Source organism: Jaculus jaculus, chromosome 4 (assembly GCF_020740685.1).
Source record: "Jaculus jaculus isolate mJacJac1 chromosome 4, mJacJac1.mat.Y.cur, whole genome shotgun sequence".
Taxonomy (NCBI): domain Eukaryota; kingdom Metazoa; phylum Chordata; class Mammalia; order Rodentia; family Dipodidae; genus Jaculus; species Jaculus jaculus.
In genome coordinates this window covers 105,408,559-105,430,731 of record NC_059105.1, presented here as the reverse complement: position 1 = coordinate 105,430,731, position 22,173 = coordinate 105,408,559, and the positions used below count along the sequence as shown (strand labels likewise).

The 22,173-nt window shown below is 41.4% G+C and overlaps 1 protein-coding gene across 7 annotated transcripts in view; it reads left to right on the top strand.

Annotated features, from left to right (window-relative positions):
- The window catches only part of Lims1 (LIM zinc finger domain containing 1), a 133,553-nt gene that overhangs the window by 84,803 nt on the left and 26,577 nt on the right, over positions 1-22,173 (top strand). For 3 of the 7 annotated variants that reach the window (XM_004651800.2, XM_045148161.1, XM_045148160.1), the window contains exons 1-2: positions 15,068-15,267; positions 20,944-21,103. In XM_004651800.2, the coding sequence (XP_004651857.1) occupies positions 15,086-15,267; positions 20,944-21,103 (342 nt within the window). In that variant the 5' untranslated portion in view covers positions 15,068-15,085. Of the gene's footprint in view, positions 1-15,067; positions 15,268-20,932; positions 21,104-22,173 lie in introns of those variants that run through there. The other 4 variants (XM_004651801.2, XM_045148163.1, XM_045148162.1 and 1 more) reach the window with 2 other exon arrangements.

The following is a 22,173-nucleotide window of genomic DNA, read 5'->3' as shown; positions in this document are numbered from 1 at the left end:
ACATCTCCTTCCCTCCCTCTCTCCCTCCTTCCCTCTTTCTCTCTCATACACACATACATAAGTAAATAAAAATAAAAAATATTTTTTTAAAACCTTAAAATTTTAAACTAAAAAAGGGGGTTGGGTAGATGGCTCAGCAGCTAGAGGTGCTTGCTTACAAAGTCTGCTGGCCCAGGTTCAGTTCACCCACGTAAAACCAGTTGAGCATTTGTTTGCAGAAGCAAGAGACCCAGGTACCTGTGCATGTGTACGTACACACACGTGCATGCATGCACACACACATAAATAAGAAAACTAAAAATAAAAAGATTTTATATATCAAATGATATTGTATATGGAATTAGTTTTAAAATATGAAAAGCCGGATGTGGTGGCTCATGCTGGGTGTGGTGGTTTATGCCTTTAATCCCAGCACTCACGAGGCTTAGGTAGGAAGATCACACTGAGTTTGAAGCCACCCTGAGACTACATAGTGAATTCCAGGTCAGCCTGAGCTAGAGTGAGACCCTGCCCTGGCAAACACACACACACACACACACAGAGAAATATAATGCAGATGTGGTGGCTCATGCTTGTAACTTCAGCACTTGAAAGACTGAGGCAGAAGGGTCACTGTGAGTTCAAGGCCAGCCTGAGCTACATACTGAGTTCCAGGTCAAATTAGACTACAGAATCAGACCCTGTCTGAATAAAAAGAATAAAAAATACTAGTTTAGAGAATAATTGGTAGAGTATGTGTTTGGCATGCATGTAGCTCTGACTTTATAATCTCTAGCAACAAACAGAAAAGAAAAAAAACCCTTCATGATTGAAGAAGATAAAATTAACTGACCTTTATTTGAACACTGTTCAGGTAGGTAATGGTTTACTAAGATTCATTATACTCTAGTTTAATAAAAGGAATTTAGTAAACTGGTTTTTGTTTTGTTTTGTTTTGTTTTTGTACTAGGTGATGAGCTATGTGTTACAATTTTAACCTTTCCCTCCTACGTAACTATCACATTATTATTTTTTAAAATTTGGGGCTTATCAGTGTTGTACCCCATCTATATCAATAGGTGTAGTTGCTGCAGTTACCTGAGTTCAATTCCAAGTAGCCACATAAAAATGAATGCTGGACAAGGTGGTGTAAGTGCTTATAATCCCTCTGAGGATTAGATCACTGACCATAAAATGAGTACCAGCCGAATGAGAGAATGAGAGAGACACTATCTCAAAAAAAAAAAAAAAAAAAGTGAACAAAGCTGGGCCCTGGGCATGGCAGCAACACACCTTTAATCCCAGCACTCAGAAGGCAGAGAGGTAGGAGGATCACCATGAGTTCCAGGAGTTTGAAGCCAGCCTGAGAGTACATAGTAAATTCCAGGTCAGTCTGGGCTAGGGTGAGGCCCTACCTCGGAAAAACATCCCTGTCCTGTGATTGTGCTTTCTGGTTGTGGCACCTTCTGGTCCAGGCATGGTGAAAGCACACTGAAGACCTCAGGTTCCTCAGTTGTCCTCTTGTGTGCCTCTTTGCTAGGGCAGTATCAGTATAAAATAGGGATCCAGACATGCCACCAGTGTCAGAGTGCTTTAGGGTTTGGGAATTAGCCCTATTACCTGAGTTGAACAGTCAGTTTCTTTGTGGCTCTGAGTGAAAAAGAAAGGACTAGACTGTGAGGATCCCACAAGTACAGAACCTGACTGCACATTTCCTCTGTTGGTTTGAGTCTAATTAGGAAAGAAAACACAATACTTTGAAAAGTGAAGCTTAATATGTGGAAAGAATAACTGTTGTACTAGCAAGAAGATAGGACCAGCTGCCATAGAACAGCCATTGCTATCCCAAGGGCTTAAATAAGAGTCTACAAAGGGTATCTAGCCTCCCCCTTATGCACAAACAAGGACACTGTGAGCTCACAGAATAACAGAGAAGTCTCTACTTACTGAAAGTTTTCTCTACCTGAAGTACCCCCTCCTCTTCCTCGCACACTATGCAGAATTGGGGGGGGGTGCTGCTAGATTCTGAGTACCACAGGAACCCAGCACACTGCTGCAAGTGCTGCTATACCACGTTCTGCAGGAGCTAGACAATGGAGAGACCTATGGCGCAGGAGCCTAGTGCCAGAGGTTGCCCTGCAGGCCAGGTATCTAATTCTTCCCGGTATCATCTCTCCAGCACCCTCTACTGACAAAGCTTCAGTGCTGTTCACAAAGAAGAAAGGTGCAGAGGGGCAGTAAGTAACTCCATGACCAGCACCCAGAGCTGCTTCGCCCAGGTTTATGAAATTCCTCTTGGGCAGAGTGAAGGACCTGAACAAAGAGCTTCTCACATAAACCCAGTAACTGCTTTCAGAAGCCAGACCAGGAGGAAGAGCATCTAATGACTTCTAGGGGGAGGCGACAGCCCCACTGGTGCAGAACAGCTGCACCAGCTGGTTGTCATCAGGTTCCTGTGACCTTGTTGTGTCATTTCCACATCATCTGAAAATTTAATTCATGATAACTAAAATAGTTCTTTTTCTTCTTTTGCACATTTTATAAAATTAGAGGTTCATGAAAGAAAAGAAACTTTAAGCAAAGCATATACTTTGTTTTTCTGTGCTTGATTCTGGCCAATCTGTTCAAATGCTATTTATTGCAATTTTGTCTATGTGTAAATGTGGTTTTTGTCAAGAAGAAAATGAGAGGTTGTAAATTTTAACATAAAAGAGTTGTGTTCACTTGAGTGAAATGCTTTATTTCTATCCTTCCATACTGAAGTTCTCTTGGGTTTCTTTACCTTATTAGTGAAGTAGCCCTCCCATTAAGCTTTATCACAGAATAAAAGTGCACACTGACTTTCTATCACAGTGTGGCTGACAGTTATGTTCACTGAGATAGCCCTGCTGAGTCAGAACTAAAATAAGAATGTAACTTAGAGCCAGAAAGTCTGGTGCTGATGACCACACAGCCATATAAAGAGCTCCCGCTGCAGTGAAAGGTTTCCCTAGTGATCTGGGTATCTCATAAGTCAACATAGCTAAAAATACTGTTCTATATTTGAAGCTTCCTCAAATGAGGCTATTTTAGTTAGGACACAGTATCTTTCTAAATACACATTTAAAATATGTTAATGCATCACAATAAAAATTAAAAGAAGTGACAAGCAATGAGGAATTCCTTCTGGAACCTTTCACCGGGAAAACATTGGGGAAAAAAAGACAGCAGGACTGTAGAGATAGCTTAGTGGTTGAGGCACTTGCTGGGAAAGTTGAAGGACCCAGGTTAGACTCCCCAGTACCCATGTAAAGCTAGGTGCACTAAGTGGCATGTGCATCTGGAGTTCATTTGCAGTGGCTAGAGGTGCTGATACGCCCATTCTCTCTCTGCCCTCTCCCATAAATAATAATAAAAAAAGACAGCAAAGTCACTTAACCAATAAAGGTAATTTTTGTTGTTTGGTTTTTCAAGGTAGGGTCTCACTCTAGCCTAGGCTGACCAGGAATTCACTATTTAGTCTCTGGCTGGCCTCAAATTCATAGTTATCCTCCTAACTCTGCTTCCCAAGTGCTGAGATAAAAGGCATGTGCCACCATGCCCAGTGTTTTTGTTTTTATTGGGGGGGGCAATTTTATTGAATTGTTTATCTTGATCAAACACTGAGTTCAGTGAGGGGAAATTTGTGTGAGGGCCTGAGGAGTTCTGTGCAGTGATTTTAGGTAAGTGAGCTATCTGAGAATGAGTCTTGTGCAGGGCATTGAGCTGTGTAGGTGTGGGGAGGAGCAGTGTCCTGTCAGTGCTAGCCCTGGTAGATGTCCTCTGTCTCTTAGTGACTTGCAGCTTGATTGTGTATTGAGAGGCCATGTGGGGTATAAAGACTGTAGAAGTTCATCCTTGGTGGGGAGGCTTGTAGGTTCTTCAGCGATGAGAACACACAGTCAGTCTTCCTAAAGCTGTGCCCACTGAACAGATGCACAGTGAGTGCTGCAGATGCCAAACAGAAAGTAAGGCTGAAACCGGGTATGTCACACAAAACTGAAAATACTGACCATCACTGTCACTTTGTAAGAAGCCTGTTGCCATTTAAAAGTCATGTCTTAAGAAGCAAGCGTGGTGGAAGTAGGAAAATCGCTGTGAGTTCAAGGCCACCTTGAGACTACATAGTGAATTCCAGGTCACCTAGACTAGAGTGAAACCCTACCTTGAAAAACCCAAAAATAAAAAGAAAAAGAATAGAGACCAGAATGTTGAATTGCTTGCCTCCCATTAAGGGGAATAATGGTATTTTGTACTTTGACTATTGTACATTTTTCTGTAATAAGTTATATTACTATTGGGTGACCAAGATGGGCACTTCTTACTTACCAAATGAATTATGTATATAATAAGCTTGTATATGCTTCTTCCTGCATGCATGCCTGTGCAGAAACAGTATGCCAGTTGTTCAGGCCATTTCGTAGTGTTCTGCAATTCATTGTTGTGCCTTTTGCTACACATTCTGCTTCTATCCCAATCTAGTCTCCTGACCTTTCTATTGTGGATTGCCTGTATGATGAAAATGTCTCGTTGTAGGAAAACAGTGTCGGCAAGGTGCAGGCAGCAGGTCCACTCTGTTCTTGTGTGGGAGAGCAGAGTGTCATATAATTTAGAATCACAGAGAAAGAGGAAAATGAGTTTGATATCTGTCTGCTCCACTTTTCTCAAACTGCTGCTTCTTTCACATACCCAAGGCTTTGGTGGATGCATTTTTGTTGCTTTAGTCCTGTTGAAAAACTTCTCTAGCAATATCTAGAAAGAGGTGCTTCATAAGAAAGGGACTCCTAAATAGGCTCTTAATACTTGTTAAATGGGTTAAGATTGAGTAACTGGATTACTGACTTGGAGTACCAGTTTTGGGCAGACTGCTTCTGCTGTTGTATAGCATACTCAGGACCTGTCTTGTGCTACAGGACCCCTGTGGGCACTGAGCACAGTTTGAGTGGTATGGTGGCCCCTGTCTGTACCACTCTCTTTAGCAGGTACCAGAGGAGGCCTTTTTTTTTTTTTTTTTTTTTTTTTTTTTTTTTTGAGGTAGGGTCTCACTCTGGTCCAGGCTGACCTGGAATTAACTATGTATTCTTGGGGTGGCCTCATACTCACAGTGACCCTCCTACCTCTGCCTCTCGAATGCTGGGATTGAAGGTGTGCTAGAGGAGGCATTTTGCTCACCTGTATTTACTAGAATCACTGTATTTGATTGTTGATTTTGGGACAAAGTATCTGCTAGTTTATTTTCAGGAAATTTCCAACTCTGTTCATTTTCTTTATGAAGAAAAGAAAATGAATATACTTGAAATATCATAAGGTTTGTTTTATGATGCTGTAACTATGACATCAGTGATAATGTTTTTAGATAAGTTTTGTTTCAAAAGATAATTGTTAAGAACAATAAGATACAAACAGCTTTACAGTAGTTACAACCTCATTGTAATTTTTGAACCATGATATTCTGATCCTAGGCTGGGGAATTGATGATATAAGGTGATAAATTGGTAATTTAATCCAGTCATTTCATCTTTTAGGTGTTGTTTTTGAACTTTTTTTAAGGGGGCCGAGGGTTTCAAGGTAAGGTTTTGTTCTAGTCCAGGCTGACCTGGAATTTACTGTGTAGTCTCAGGGTGGCCTCAAACTCATGGCAATCCTCCTACCTCTGCCTCCCCAGTACTGGGATTAAAAGTGTGCACCACCACAACCGGATCAGTTTTTTTTTTTTTTAACTTTTTATGATAACCTACATATATATAAATAATTTACTATGATCAAAATACCTTCCCATGGGCTGGAGTGGTGCCTTAGTGGTTAAGGTGCTTGCCTGTGAAGCCTAAGGACCCAGGTTTGATTTCCCAGAACCCATGTAAACCATATGCATGTAGTGACATATGTGTCTGGAGTTCGTTTGCAGTGGTTAGAGGCCTTGGCACGCCCAATCACACACAAACTCTCTCATACGTAAATAAATAAATACAAAATAATTCCTTCCCATTGTCTTCCCCTTCCCCCTCCCAAATTCCTCTTCAACTGAATCCCTTCTTTCCAACTAGTCTCTCTTCAATTTTGATGTTATCACTTTTTTTCTCTCCTATTATGCAGGTCTTGTGTAGTTAACATCATCCACTGTGAGGTCATGAGTACTCTGGCCACTTTGTGTCTGGAAGTCAGTATTATAAAGCACTCTTCCCTTCCTTTGACTCTTGCATTCTTTCTACCACCTCTTTTGCAATGGTTCTTGAGTCTTGAAGGGTGTGATAGAGATGTCCCACATAGTGCTGAACACTGCATTATTACTACTTCTTAGTACATTGATGAGTTTTGAGGGCTGGAAAAATGGCTTAGTGGACAAGGAGCGTGCCTGCAAGTTTGAGTCTCCTTAGTGGCACTGCCATCTGAAAAAAGAAGCTTCTGTAACCAAAAGTGAGATTAGCATTAATATATGGGCATAAACAAAAGTGTTTAGGGGGCAGTTTGATTGGCATAGTGTATGCATTTAGTCAGACAGTAATTGTAGTTTCCTCCCTAGGGCTGATCACCTCTCTAGCCATAAGCTTTTGAGTAGGTTTTCAGCAGGCATGAATTCCCTCCAGTGGAGCTGGCCTCAAGTCCAATCAGAGAGCTGTTGGTTTCCCCCACAACCTTAACTACTAAGCCATCTCTTCAGCCCTTAAGTAATTCTTATTCATTATGTTTTGTTTTTTCTTTTTGGTTTTTCAAGGTACGGTTTTACTGTAGCCCAGGCTGATCTTGGAACTCACTATATAGTCTCAGGGTGGCCTCGAACTCACAGCGACCCTCCAACCTCTGCCTCCTGAGTGCTGAGGGTGTGCACCACCATGCCCGGCTCTCATGTTATGTTTCTAACCATAAATTCTGCCTTTGGTCTTTGGGAGGAAATGGATTTTTATGTTTAGTTACCTTTTGTCCTTGCAGTGGTAGGAAAAAAATAAAGAATTGCAAGCAGTTAAAGAACTGAAAAATTCTGTTGTTTAAAATAAAGGGCATTCATTCTTTTTGTTTTGTTTTCTGTTTTTGTTTTTCAAAGTAGGGTCTCACTCTATCCCAGGCTGACCTGGAATTCACGATGGCGTCTCAGGGTGGCCTCGATCTCACAGTGATCCTCCTACCTCTGCCTCCCGAGTGCTGGGATTAAAGGCGTGTGCCACCACACCCGGCAAGGGCATTCATTCTTAAAGAAACATTTATGCATCTTATCTGAATTTGTAAAACATTATTAAGAGGTGATATTTGGGCTGGGAGATTGTTTAGTGGTAAAGGGTATTTGCTTGCAAAGCTGCTGGTCCCGGTTCAGTTCTGCAGTACCCACATAGAACGAGATGCATACAGTGGCCCATGTGTCTAGAGTTTGCTTGTAGCAACAAGAGGCCCTAATGTTTTCATTCTCACATTCTCTGTCTGTCTCTTTCTTTCTTACAACAATAAAAATTAAAAAAAAAAATAATGCTGGGCATGATGGCACATGCCTTTAATCCCAGCACTCGGGAGGCAGAGGTTGGAGGGTCGCTGTGAGTTTGAGGCCACCCTGAGACTATATAGTGAGTTCCAGGTCAGTCTGGGCTAGAGTGAGACCCTACCTTGAAAAGCTCTCCCCCCATAAAAAAAAAAAAAAGAAAAGAAAAGAATTAAGAACCAGGCTGAGAGTGGTGGCTGAAGTAGGAGGACTGCCATGAGTTTGAGACCAGCCTGGTCTAGAGAAAGACCCTGTCTCAAAAAAAAAAAAAAAAAGTATTAAAAAAAACAGTGGGGGAGGCAAAATGGCACATTAATTATAACTTCATATCCTTTTCTATTTGACCTTTGTCTATTTCCCCAATGTCTGTTGAAAGAAAACAGTGCATTTTTCCTAAGAAAGCTGGAAATGGGACAAAACTTTCCATCTCCATTTAATTTACTTGCAAGTCATGTTTGTTTATAGTCATTCTGGGGAAATCAGATTAAACTTTCCATGTAAGTGCAATAGAGAATTGCAGTGAGAATAGTTCATTTGTGTGTGATCATCTAACCATGCCACCTCAACAATTTGAGCACCCAGTATGACATAGAAATTTGACAGTAGTTGGAGAAGCTTTGTCTAGTAGTTGTTCCTGAGTTCTTGGTTTAGTGATCACTTGTGCAATCTGTTTGTGGAAGGAGTGAAATATTTCCTAGCACTCCCCTGTCTATAGTTATCCCTTGCAATGGAGGGGTGGGAACTGATTCCAAGATACTCCCTTGCACCACCACCTTCTCAGCTAGCCAGGGATAATGAAAATCCATGCTTGCTCAGGTTCCTTATATAAAAGGCTTGGTACTTGTATAGAACCTGCACATGCCTTCTATATATTGTAAATCATCTCTGAGTTCTTATGCTAGCTAATATGTAAATAGTGTGCGAGTAATTGACATAGTGCATTATTTATGAAATAATGGTATGAGAAATCTGAACATGGTCAATACAAATGAATCTGAGTTTCTTTTACCCTGTGTGTACAGCCCATCAATATGGAGAGAGAACTATATTAGAGTCCAATGATTTAGGGGCAGTTGATTAGAATTCTGTGCTGGGGAAAAAAAAAGCTGTGCTGAGAATATTGCTTAGTGGTATAGTGCTTACCTGGGACTCACCTGGTGAGTTCAAGTGTGCGTGCACACACACACGTACACACACCTCCTGCTTTGTTTTAAGACCTTACAGATAGGGTATTTGGTAGTTATAGACATAAGTCAGTCATGGCTACTTGAAAGAATTTTAATTTGCAAATAAATACAAGTAAAAGGCTGCTTTTGAAGTACGCATGGTCTTTCCTACTGCCTATCTATCCCATCACTCAGAAAGAAGGCTGAGGCAGAAGGTCCATCAGCTCAAAGCCAGCCTGGACTATATAGAAAGATCTTGTCTTTAAAAAGTGTTTTTTTTTTTGTTTTTGTTTTGTTGTTGTTGTTGTTTTTTAAAACTCTGCTTTGGAGGGCTGAGTTTAAAGAACATTGTCTAGCATGTGGGAAGCCCTGAGTTCAATCCTCAGTACTGCCTCCACAAAAAGGCTGCTTTTGGGCTGGAGAGATGGCTTAGCGGTTAAGCGCTTGCCTGTGAAGCCTAAGGACCCCGGTTCAAGGCTCGGTTCCCAGGTCCCACGTTAGCCAGATGCACAAGGGAGCGCACGTGTCTGGAGTTCGTTTGCAGAGGCTGGAAGCCCTGGCGCGCCCATTCTCTCTCTCTCCCTCCATCTGTCTTTCTCTCTGTGTCTGTCGCTCTCAAATTAAAAAAAAAAAAAAAAAAAGAGGAAAAAAAAAAAGGCTGCTTTTATTTTGACAACTGTGCTTAAGATTATGTCCAGACTTGCAAGTATGATTGGTATGGTATCTCCAAGTAGGTTACTTACCTTTTTTTTTCTTTTTTATGTCAAGAGTGAAGTTTGTTTGGCTAAAATCATTGTGTTAGCAGACTGGTGGGATCTGAAGCTCTGAAGTAAATTTATGGGATATTTAAGTGGACCAACTTAGTATTAGATGTACTGTGTGTGGTTTGGTCCCAACAAGGCAATAAGCTTACTCAGCCAAGCCCCAAAGCTTTATCTTTGGCTGAGGGACAGAGTTTGGCACACAGCAAATGATCAGCATGATGAGTTCATAAAATTGAAACTTCTGGGCCTGGGGAAATGGCTCAGTGGATTTTTTTTTTTTAATCACACAAGCAGGAGTACCTAAGTTGGATCCCCAGAGCCTAAGTGAAAAGCCAGACATTATTAGTGGGTGTCTGTAATCCCAGTGTGTCTACAGTGAAATGGAAAGCAAAGATAGGAGAATCTTCCAGAAGCTTGCAGGCCAGGTAGCCTGGCAAACACAGCAAGACACTGCCTCAAACAAGGTGGAAGGCAAGAACCAGTGTCCAATGTTCTCTGACCTCCCCCTGCACATGCCCTTGGGTACACTTAGTGGTTTAAGAAAATATTTGGGGTTGAGGACTGTCCTAGAGGATATTCCAAAGATTCCTATCAGCCGTAGTGATGAGGCAGGCTAATTAGATTATTGAATCCGCTTGGGAGTTCCCATGATGAAAACAGGAACTCAGACAACCTTTGTTTTTGTTTTGTTGTTGTTGTTGTTTTTTAAAACTCTGCTTTGGAGGGCTTCAACAGAAGCCTCTAATAGATGCTTTGTTAGAAAAGGAAAACATTGTTAGTAATTGTGAGAACCATGTTCCCACTGTGCTGAAGACTTAATGCTGCTGTGGTGGTGGCGGCAGCTTTGCTTAAGGGTGTTTGGGTTAGTTTTCTAAAGGTTACAATCTTGGTCCAAAAGGATTGTATGTAACTCTGGGAGTAACAAATTAAGTGCCAAAAATGCTTTAGAAGAAACAAGCTACGAGGATAAAAACTTGAGCCATAGTGTTTATTTGGCCTTAAATTATTCTCTTGACCTCCTCTAAAAATAACACAATATACTTTTAGCTCTGGTCTTTGATAGCTCAAAGAAGTGGCAGACAGACTGACAGTTTAGAATACTGTTCAGCCACAAAAAGGGAAGAAAATCTTGGTCAGTTCAACATGAATAGAACTGAATAATTATCATTTAAGTGCTATAAAGACAAAACCTACATATTTTCACTTATATTTGGAAGCTAAAATATTGACTTAAAAGAATTAGGAAGTATAATAGTGTTTACCAGAGAATGAGAAGGGGTTGGAACAATGGGAAGGATGGTCAGTGGGTGCTGGGCTACAGCTGGACAGGAGGAATAACTTCTAATGTTATGCATGCACAGTAGGATAACTTTGGTTAGCAACAATTAATTGACTATTTTAAGATAGCTAGTAGAAGAGATTTTGAATGCTCCCAACACAAAAAAATGACTTATGACTGAGGTGATAAGTATGCAAATATTAGTGTGTCGGTTCATTACAAATTATGTGCATGTGTTGAAATGTCATATCGCACCACATATATGTGTACAATTACTGTGTTAATTAAAAAATGAAATAGGGACTGGAGAAATGGCTTAGCAGTTAAGACACTTGCCTGCAAAGTCAAAGGACCCAGGTTTGATTCCCCAGTACCCCTGTAAGCCAGATGCCCAGGCTGACCTGGAATTCACTATGTAGTCATGTAGTCTCAGGGTGGCCTCGAAATAACAGTGATCCTCCTACCTCTGCTTCCTGAGTGCTAGGAATAAAGGCATGTACTACCATACCTGGCGACAAATAATTTTTTAAAAATGAAATAGGAGCTGGTTGTGGTGGTACATGCTTTTGATCACAACATTGAGAGGCAAAGATAGGAGGATCATTGTGAGTTTGAGGCCAGTGTGGGACTATAGCCAAGTTCTAAGTCAGCCTGGGCTACAGTGAGACCCTATCTCATAAAAAGGCAACAAAAAATGGGCTGGAGAGATGGGCTCAGCAGTTAAAGGTGCTTGTTTGCAAAGCCTTGTGGCCCAGGCTTGATTCTCCACTACCCATGTAAAGCCAGATACACAAAGTGACGCATGCATCTGGAGTTTGTTTGCAGTGGCAAGAAGCCTTGGTGCACCCTGTCTCTCTCCCTTGCAATATATAAATAAAAATATTTTAAAATATAAATAAAAATATTTTTTAAAAAATAAAATAAAAGCTGAGCGTGGTGGTGGTACACACCTTTAATCCCAGTACTTGGGAGGCAGAGGTAGGAGGATCGCCGTGAGTTCGAGGCCACCCTGAGACTACATAGTGAATTCCAGGTCAGCCTGGGCTAGAGTGACACCCACCTCGAAAGACAAATAAAATAAATTCAAGCTGGGTGTAGAAGCACATGCCTGTAATCCCATCATGACTAAAGCTGAGTCAAGAGAAGCACATACTTAAAGCAGACCTGGACTACAAAAGAAGACCCTGTGACAAAACAAGCTAGACATGGTGGTGCTTCCCTTTAGTCCCAGCACTCTGTCTGTCTCTCTCAAATAAATAAGTATTTTTAACAAACTAAATGCTGGGAGCTAGGCATGGTGGTACACACCTTTAGTTCCAGCACTTGGGAAGCTGAGGTAGAAGAATCACCATGAATTTAAGGTCATAAAGGCTAGAGTAAGACACTACCTTGAAAACAGCAGCAACAAAAATGCTAGGCTGGGAATGTAGCTCATAGAGTGCTTACCTATCATACACAAAGCACTGGGTTTGAACTCTCTCTGTAGTTCCAGGCTGGCCTCAAACTCACAGCGATCCTTCTACCTCTGAGTACTGGGATAAAAGGTATGCACAACCACACCCAACCTTTTGGGGTGTTTTTTAGACAGGGTTTCATTGTGTAGCTGAAGCTGGCCTCCAGCACTGAGGGATGTCCATGGATAGAAACATACTTAAAATGTTATGAATTTTGTGATTTTTTTTTGTAATGTCATTACCTGGTTTTGAAACATGAATTAAAAATTTTTTTTATTTTTTAATTTGTTTATTTATCTTTATTCATTTATTAGAGATAGAAGGAGAGAGAGAGAATGGGTGTTTCAGGGCCTCCGGCCCCTGCAAAGAACTCCAGATGCATGTATCACCTTGTGTAACTGGCTTACATGGGTCCTGGGGAATTGAACCTGGGTCCTTTAGCTTTGCAAGATAATGCCTTAACCGCTGAGCCATTCCCCCACCCCCCAAATATTTTTATTTATTTGAGAGAGAGAGGGAGAGAAAGGCACAGAGAGAATGAGAGAGAGAAAATGGGTGTGCCAAGGCCTCCAGCCCCTGCAAACGAACTCTAGACCCATGTGCTGCCTTATGCATTTGGCTTACATGGGTCCTGGGGAGTCAAACCTGAGTCCTTGGGCTTTGTAGGCAAGCACAGTCTTAACTGCTAAGCCACCTCTCCAGGCCCTCTAGATTTCTTTTTTGTTGTTGTTGTTTGTTTGTTTTTCGAGGTAGGGTCTCACTCTGGTCCAGGCTGACCTGGAATTAACTCTGTCATCTCAGGGTGGCTAGATTTCTTTTTAAAGACAATGTGAAACAGGAAGGACAGAGTCTGACAAATAGTGGCAGGCTGACTGAATACAGGATGTTCCTTCAGGTTTTCTCTGAAGTAAGCAAATTATAGTAAACTAAGAGCCTGACATAAATATAAAGCACGCTCACAAATCTTACTTTCCTCACATGTCTAGATTCTATGACCACCACACAATCAAGGCACAGCCCTCCATCCCTACAAAAATCCCATTACTGCTAGGTATGGTGGTGCACACCTTTAATCCCAGGCAGAGGTAGGAAGATCACTGTGATTTCGGGGCCAGCCTAGGACTACAGAGTGAGTCAGTCCAGGCAATAGTGAGAGATTAAGTGGTTAAGGCTGTTGCCTGTAAAGCTTAATGACCCAGGTTCAATTCCCCAGTACCTGTGTAAACCCAGATGCAGATAGTGGCATATGTGTCTGGAGTTCGTTTATAGTGAGTGCCTAGAGGCCCTGATATGCCCATAGCTCTCTGTCTCTCTTCTCTCTCTTTGCTTGCAAATAAATAAACATTTACAAATAAGTATTTTCAAAACTCCCATTATTATTATCCGTGCTATCATAACTACCACCCCCCCCCAACACTCTGCTGTCCCTAACCTCTGGCAACCATAAACATGTCTTTCATCTGTATAATTCTGCCATTTAACAAGAATATTACATTCTCTCAGCATAAAGCAAACCCAGGTTACTATACATATCTATCAACTTTGCTCCTTTTATTTCCAAGTAGTATTTGGTGGCATTGATATGTGGTCCAAACCCCACTGAAGGGGGTATTTAAGTCCTTCGCTTTTGAGCTATTAGAAATAAAAAGCTTCTACATGAACACACTTTTTTTTTTTTTTTTCTTTTTGGTGATAGGGTCTCCTTACCCAAGTGCTGAGATTAAAGGCATGTGCCACCATGCCCAGCTTGAACACAAGTTTTTAATTCTCTGGGATAAATGCCCAAGAATAGAGCTATGCAGTATTCCAAGTGCATGTTTAATTGTCAAAAAATTGCCAGCATGGGGTGCATGTCTGTAATCCTGATGCAGAAGATTTATGCTCAGGTGTCAAACCTTTGGCTTCCCTGAGGCAAAGTGGGTGAAGAACTGTTTTGTTTCCCAGTGATTCTGTTCAGCCCTTTTCTCACATACATTACATACATTACAGCATACACATACATTACAGCATAGCTCCTAGGTTTAAATATTTCCCCTATCACCTACTTGTTGTTCAGCCCATTTGTGTCTCAGTCTTCTCATCCTGAATAATACGTATTATATAGGAATGTGGTGAGGATTAGGTGGTATGCTAGGAGACACTTGCAAACTCTTCTGTATCACCAGTATTGTTATTACTCGCTTTCAACTACATGTTGCTTATTTTCTGCTGGCTTCGTGATTACAGTGTTAACTGCAGTGCCTGTGCCTGCTCTGCTGACTTTTTTCACAAGTTCCTTTTAGTCTCTTACTCTGGATGGGATGGCTTACTGGGCTCAAAAGACTGGAACCAAAGAAAAACTCAGTCCTTTTGTGGCCTCTGGTGCTATGTCATCCATTATTGCTAACACAGTTGTAAAGAGTGGTATGGACTGAATGTAGCAAGAACATCAAAGCTTGTGGTGGCTTTCTTGGTCATGATAAAGATGAAGCAACAGAATTCACCTGTTATAGGATTAATTGGGATTAAGTAGAAGAGTTATAATTAAACTCTTTCCTATTTGCACTTGCATCCATTCATTGAAGCCCTTAAGACTGTTCTTGTGCCAAGGGTAAAAATAATAGAAGGCGACATAGAGCATAAAGTGGCAGGAGCTCAGAGATCCTCCCTAGAGCTTGTCAGAGGATGCCCTGCAAGCTTTCCTAAAGATTCTATGCACATCAAAGTTGAAAGCTGCTCAGAAATAGACTGCCATAGCCTTGTGGAATATTTTGAGAAGTTCTAGAAAGCCTTGATAGATCCAGACTACAGTGCTGCTGAACTCTTAACATGAAGAGTGAGTAGCGACCCTGGCAGCCAGCTGACGCACGTGGGAACAGTGGGAGTGACCCTGGCAAGGAAGCAGGAGGCCTGGATATTGTTTCTCCTCTCTACATCCTGCTCTTAGTTGTGGCCAGGCTCTGAGCTCTGAAGCACGCAGGATGGCCTTCTCAGGCCGAGTGCTTCCCTACACTATTCCAGAGAATGAAGAAATCCCTCGGACAATCCTTAATAATGTCCACGAGGCTAATGGGAATGAAGACGAGAGGGCTGTTTCCAAATTGCAGCGCAGACACAGTGATATAAAAGTCTACAAGGAGTTTTGTGACTTTTACGCAAAATTGTGAGTCTCCCCTTCCTGAAATGCCCTCTCTCAGATCTGGAATTCTTCAGCTCTACATTCATAGCCATTGCATGGTTTGTTTAGCAGGGCTTGTCTAGGATGCGCCTGAGGCTCTGAGGATGCTTCACCTTGCAGCATGGTATAGCAAGACCCACTGGTTCCCTTGTCTTGTAAAACCTACATTAGATGACACACAGATGTGAAGGAGAATGCCACCTTCCTAGGAAGAATAGCAAGCCCTTGTCTTAAGTTAGGTTCTTAATAATGGCACATTTTGATTAGTGAGTGACGTTGACAGTTTTTGTTGTCAGGATTTATAACAGGAAAAGATGCATTAAAACATTTCAAAGAAGCCGGGCATGGTGGCGCACGTCTTTAATCCCAGCACTCAGGAGGCAGAAGTAGGAGAATCGCTGTGAGTTTGAGGCCACCCTGAAATTACATAGTAAATTCCAGGTCAGCCTGAGCTAGAGTGAAACCCTACCTCGAAAAACCAAAAAAAAAAAATTCAAATATAAGGGGCAGGTTGGCGGAAATGAAAATAATTGAATTGAATGATAACCTTTTTGTTGAAGAATTATTCTGTAACCAGTATTTGAACTGTCTAGTGAACTCAAGGTATTTGCTATTTGGATTTTACACATTGCTGCATTTTAAGAGCACACATGGTGATAACTGGGGAACTTGGAAACTGGAAAGCTTGATTGCAGTCTTGTGTATGAAGCTGACATGCTAAAGCAGATCAGTATCAACATGTTTGTGTCTTTTAAAAAGCAACTTCTATCATATGTAGTATTAAGTTTAAAGTCAGCTGTGAAAAAAGTTCAGAGTGAGCCAGGCGTGGTGGTGCATGCCTTTAATTCCAGTACTTAGGAGGCAGAGGTAGGAGGATCGCTGTGAGTTCAAGGTCACCCTGAGATTACAGAGTGAATTTCAGATTCCAGGTCAGCCTGGGCTACAGTAAAACCCTACCTTAAAAAAACAAAAAACAAAAAAACGTTCAGAGTGCCAAAAAGTCAAGACAGCAGAGTTGCTGGGTGTGATGGAACATGCCTGTAATTCTAACACTTGGGAGGTGGAGGATTAGTAGATCAAGGCCACTTTCAGCTACATAGCAACCTGAGGTCACTCTGGGCTACATGAGACCCTGTCTCAAACACAAAAGAAGTAACCAGAAGTGGTGGTACATACCTTTAATCCTAGCATTCAGGAGGCAGAGGTCAAAGGATTACCATAAGTTTGAGGCCACCCTGAGACTATATAGTGCATAGTGAATTCCAGGTCAGCCTGGGCTAGAGGGAGACCCTACCTGGAGGGGAGACCCAAACAACAAAATAATGTCCCCCAACACACAGAAGACAAGAGGGAAGCAAGTTAATTTGCTGTTTCTTTTTTCCAGTGGGGAGGGAGAAGGGGACTCTGGTCTTATATGTCTGCCTGTTTTTACTAATTCTGTATATCTATAATGAGATGAATATGAACAGGTCAGTGGTAATAGCATTTTGACCTGAGGATCTCTTTATGTTCTCAGAGCCCTCCCCCAACACACACACACACACACACACACACACACACACACACACACACACACACCAGAGAACTTTATCAATATTTACTATATGAGAAATTTAAAATGAGAAAAATATAAATACTTATCAATTTACTTAAAAGTAACAACTGATTTCATGTTAATAACATAGAGGGAGAATAGCATTGTCTTAAATTTTTGCAGATCTTATTACATTGTCTGTCTTTGTACTGCCCATGATTTGTGTCTGCATTCTATCAATTGTGCTATTAGATATAGGAAAGAAACTACAGCCCCCACAGAGATGGAACTGGGAAAAAGAGCATTTCAGACCTTTCATAGGGTCATGGTAATCCCTGTACTTGGAGAACCACTGACTTAAGTGATGCTTAAACCGGACATTCTGGAATGTTCTTTTCCAGCTTTTTTGGAATTCCATTAAGATGAATGGGGCTTAGGGTATCCTTTGAGAGTTTAAAGTTAACACTAATGCTGCATAATTTACTGGCCTCTTGTTTCCTGTTTCTGAGAGTTATTGGCGTACTTTTGCAGCTTAACATCCTTCTTTTCCAGTGACACATGGAGAAAAGAACAGCACCAACTTCTCCCGGGCTTTATTAAGACTGCCCTGCTGCATCAGGATAGAAGGGAACTTGGTAGATAATGTTGACCACTGCCCCCCCCCCCCATTCATTCTGAAATGAATCTGTTTATATAGAGTTGAGGCCAGGGTTGCCCAGCAGTGAGGCTGTCTGGCTTCTTTCCTTCCTCCCTTCCTCCCTTCCTCCCTTCTTCCCTTCTTCCCTTCTTTCCTCCCTCCCTCCCTTCCTCCCTTTCTTCCTCTTCCTTCTTTCTTTTCTTTTCTTCTTTTCTTTTCTTTTCTTTTCTTTTCTTTTCTTTTCTTTTCTTTTCTTTTCTTTTCTTTTCAGGCAGAGTTAAACTTTAGCTCAGGCTGGCCTCAAACACAGAGATCATCTTACCTCAGCCTACTGAAAGCCACAATTAAAGGTATAAGCCAACACACCCTGTTCTCTTTATTTATGAAGTGAGACAGAGAGAATGGCATGCCAGGGCTTTTAGCCACTGCAAATGGACTCCAGATACATGTGTCACTTTGTGCATCTTGGCTTTATGTGGGTACTAGGGAATTGAACCTGGATCATTGGGTTCTTCAGGCAAGTGCCTTAAGTGCTGAGCCATGTCTCCAACCCTCTTCCTTTTTATTTCAAAATTATTATTTTTCTCAGGTTTTTCTAATATTTAATTTAATTAATTTACTTATTTGACAGAGAAAGGGGGAGAGAGAGAGAGAGAATGGATGTTCCAGGGCCTCCAGCCACTGTAAACAAACTCCAGACACATGTACCCCCTTGTGCATCTGGCTAACATGGGTCCTGGGAAATCGAACCAGTCCTTTGGCTTTGAACTCAAACGTCTAACTGCTAAGCCGTCCCTCCAGCCCTCAAAATCATTATTTTTGCCTGTATGTATATGTACATAAGGGGATTCATGCATGCCAGGATCTCTTGCCATTGCAGACAGAACCCCAGGTGCTTGTGCCACTTTCTGCATTGACTTTACATGGGTGACTGGAGAATTGACCCCTGGGCTGTCAGGCTTTGCAAGTGTCTTTTGCTACTGGCCCCATCTCTCCAGAACCCCTCTTCTTACTTTCTTTAGTGAGATTTTAATTCTATATTCAGACATTCTAAATAAAGTTGAGTTTTGATTGATGTAAGATGATGAGCCTGGGAATTCCGCATAAAGATACTTATGGCAAGGTAGGATCACCCTGAAACATTTAAGGGAAAACAGCAAAGTATAGAACCAGTTGTCTTCCACTGGAATGGGGTAGAGTATAAACACTTTGACTAAGTATAAATCATAATAAACACTTTCACTAAGTAAGCAGAAAATCTCACAATCTGACTCACAGGGTTGTTAGTGGTAACTTTACAAGGTGGATTGATGAAATATCTGGGAGGTCAGACATTGTACCAGGGAACAACCAACCAAAAAAAAAAAAATAGTGTGAAACTATGAAGGACTGCTTGTCCAGTGACTGCTCAGCATAGGTGATCATCTCCATTTCTGTCATTTCAGAATCAATACAAGTGTTTGTGTGGAATCCTCATCTAATCATGTGCCTGTCATCCACATTGCTTTTCTTCCAAAGCACTGTGCTTATAGAACAGAATGTAACCCATGTTCTCAGGTGTAGTGGGAATGCTTCCTGGTTTCACTTTCCTGGCCTATAAAACACGTGTTGCCTCTGTGATATCCTCTCAAGTGTTTGGAATTAAGGTTGTGATCTGTGGTGATCTGATTGTGATTGAGTCTGTAAGCAGTGAACTTGCATTCTATTTCCATGCCTTCCGTTAACTAATTAGCTCTGTGATGTTAAGCTAATTGTCTATATTTCAACCTTTATTATATAAAATTCTGTGATCTTAAGATACATTTTATACTGTTAGTGTTCGTTGTTTTTCTTACCCACTCATTAACAGGACTGAGATGTCTTGTTTTAAAAAATTATTTCAGACTATATCTTTGTGTATGTGCGTGTGTTTATGCGCGAGTGTGTGTGCACTTATGAGTGCAGGTGTTGAAGTCAGAGGAAAACCTCCAGATGTCTGTGAAATAGGGTATCTCTTGCTGCTACAAATAGGTCTAGCCCTCAAGCTTCAAATTCTCAGGGCTCTGCCTCCTTTTGTTATAAGTGCACTGTGATCACAGAGGTGTGCACCCCCTTTCATATTCAGCTTTACATAGGTGCTAGGGAATTGAACTTGGGCAGCAGGTCTTGTAAGTAAGTGCCTTTAACTGCTGAGCATTCTCCTCAGCCCAATCTTATGTAGTTTTTTCTTTGTTTTGTTTTGTTTTGTTTTGTTTTTCAAGGTAGGGTCTCCTTCTAGCTCAGGCTGAGTTGGAAGTCACTATGTAGCCTCAGGCTGGCCTCGAACTCATAGCAATCTTCCTACCTGGCCTCCAGTACTAGGATTAAAGGCGTGTGCCACTATGACCAGCTTGTCTAGCTTTAAGAGTTATTTAAGCAGCTGTTTTCAGTGGGATCTAATCAAATAGTCTCATGTTCAGACTATGACATGGTGTTAAATTGATGTATAGTTTATATTCTGTTCTTTCATACTAACACTCAGGAAGCCGAGGGAGCTCTACCTCGAAAAAACAAAAAACAAAACAAAACCACACCAGACCAAGAGCAGCTTGTGGGAGGAAATGGCTTATTTTTTTGGCTTGCAGACTTGAGGGGAAGCTCCATGATGGCAGGGGGAAATGATGTCATGAACAGAGTGGGTACATCACTTCCTGGCCAACATCAGGTGGACAGTAGCAGCAGGAGAGTGTGTTAATCAGTAGCAGAGGGAAGCTGGCTATATCACCAATAAGCCCACCCCCAGCAATACACTGTCTTCAGGAGGCTTCAGTTCCCAAATTGCCACCAGCTGGGGACCTAAGCATTCAGAACATATAAGTTCATGGGGGACACCTAAGTCATACCACCACAGGTAATATCTCAGTATGGCTGTGTTGCTCAGGCTGTCCTTGAACTTGTGGGTTCAAGCAGCCCTTCAGTCTCAGCATCCTGAGAGACTAGAACTACAGAGGTAGGCCTCTGTGACTGCTAAGGACAATCTTTGACTTTGATCTCTGCTCCTAGTGCCTAACATCTCGTAAGTGTACACTCAGTGTATTCACAAGAAAATACCAAAAATAGTAAGGACTAAAAGAAGCAAAGCATACCCTTTCAGAACCTAAGATGCTAGGGTAAAGAGACAGTAACAGTAAGACTGTAACAGTGAGTTGTCTAGCTTTAAGAGTTATTTAAGCAGCTGTTTTCAGTGGGATCTAATCAAATAGTCTCATGTTCAGGCTATGACATGGTGTTAAATTGATGTATAGTTTATATTCTGTTCTTTCATACTAACACTCAGGAAGCCGAGGGAGCTCTACCTCGAAAAAACAAAACCACACCAGAGTTCTTAAGGCATAAACAAGAAGCCAGGTTTAATGGATAAATACTGGTTTTGTGATCAGATAGAATTTGATCCTCAGTTTGGTATATTGTCTTGTCTCAAGCCTAAGGAAAGGTTGATAACATGTGATTTGCTGTCCTTTATGTGTTGCAGCAACATGGCCAATGCTCTGGCCAGTGCTACATGTGAGCGCTGCAGGGGTGGTTTTGCGCCTGCTGAGAAGATTGTGAACAGTAATGGCGAGCTGTACCATGAACAATGCTTTGTGTGTGCTCAGTGCTTCCAGCAGTTCCCGGAAGGACTCTTCTATGAGGTAGGTCAGCTGAGTTTTCCTTCACTTTCAAGTTTATTGCCAAAGGTTGAAGTACCATATACATGCCAGTATTTGGTACCTGAGAGGTCAGTAGACAGCATTTATGTGGAACATGAGGGCCACAGTCTAAATGAGATTCCCATTCAGACTCACCATTCATGTGGTTCAGAACAGTACCTTGTGACTCTGCCAATCAGACGTAAGCACTTACAATTACAGTCTTTCCAACTGCCTGCAACTACAATTTCTCTGGTCTTACACCTTCACCCTGTGTGGACCTTGTCAACTCCCATCTCTGCATTGCAAAATGAGAGGGAGGGTCCACCTTGGGCATCTGGCTTACATGGATCCTGGGAAATTGAACCTGAGTCCTTTGGCTTTGTAGGCAAGTACCTTAACTGCTAAGCCATGTCTCCAGCCCAACATTTGTTTTTCTTGATCCTCTGGTGTTATCATGTGGTTTGTAGTATATTCAGCATTCTAACCATTATTGAAATTTTTTTCACAGTAAGAATGTATTCTGGAGGATGGCCTAAGGAGGGCTTACTTCACAGTATAAATCAAGATGAGAGTGATGTAAGAGAGAAGTCAGTTTGGCAATTGACTTTTCCCACCACATACCAATTAATATATTTGCAAATATGTGTGTTTTTATGACAATAAATGTAAGTAGAATTATAATAAGCCAGAGGGGCTGCTCTTTGCTTTCTTTTTTTCCCTGTCAAACTTTTAGATTTTCCTATCTTAACAAAACATACCTGAGGAAGGAAAGTTAGTTTATAAAGGTTATTAGTTAACTAATTGCTGCCATTCAGGCAGTATAAAAACAATCCTCCTAGGAGTGAGGTTCCCAGGCCAGCCTGGAAAAGGCATTTGTCTGTATGAATGTAACTTAAGGAAATGCCAATAAGCATTTTGTCAGAGAATGAAATTTTTTTCACTAGTATATATATTTTTAAGTTTCTACTATATCCCAGAAATACTCATTGCCTATCACAAAAACAAACAAAAATCCCTCAGCAATAGGAAGATGTCATTTTCTCTTCCAATAAATTTTTTTGCGTTAAGAA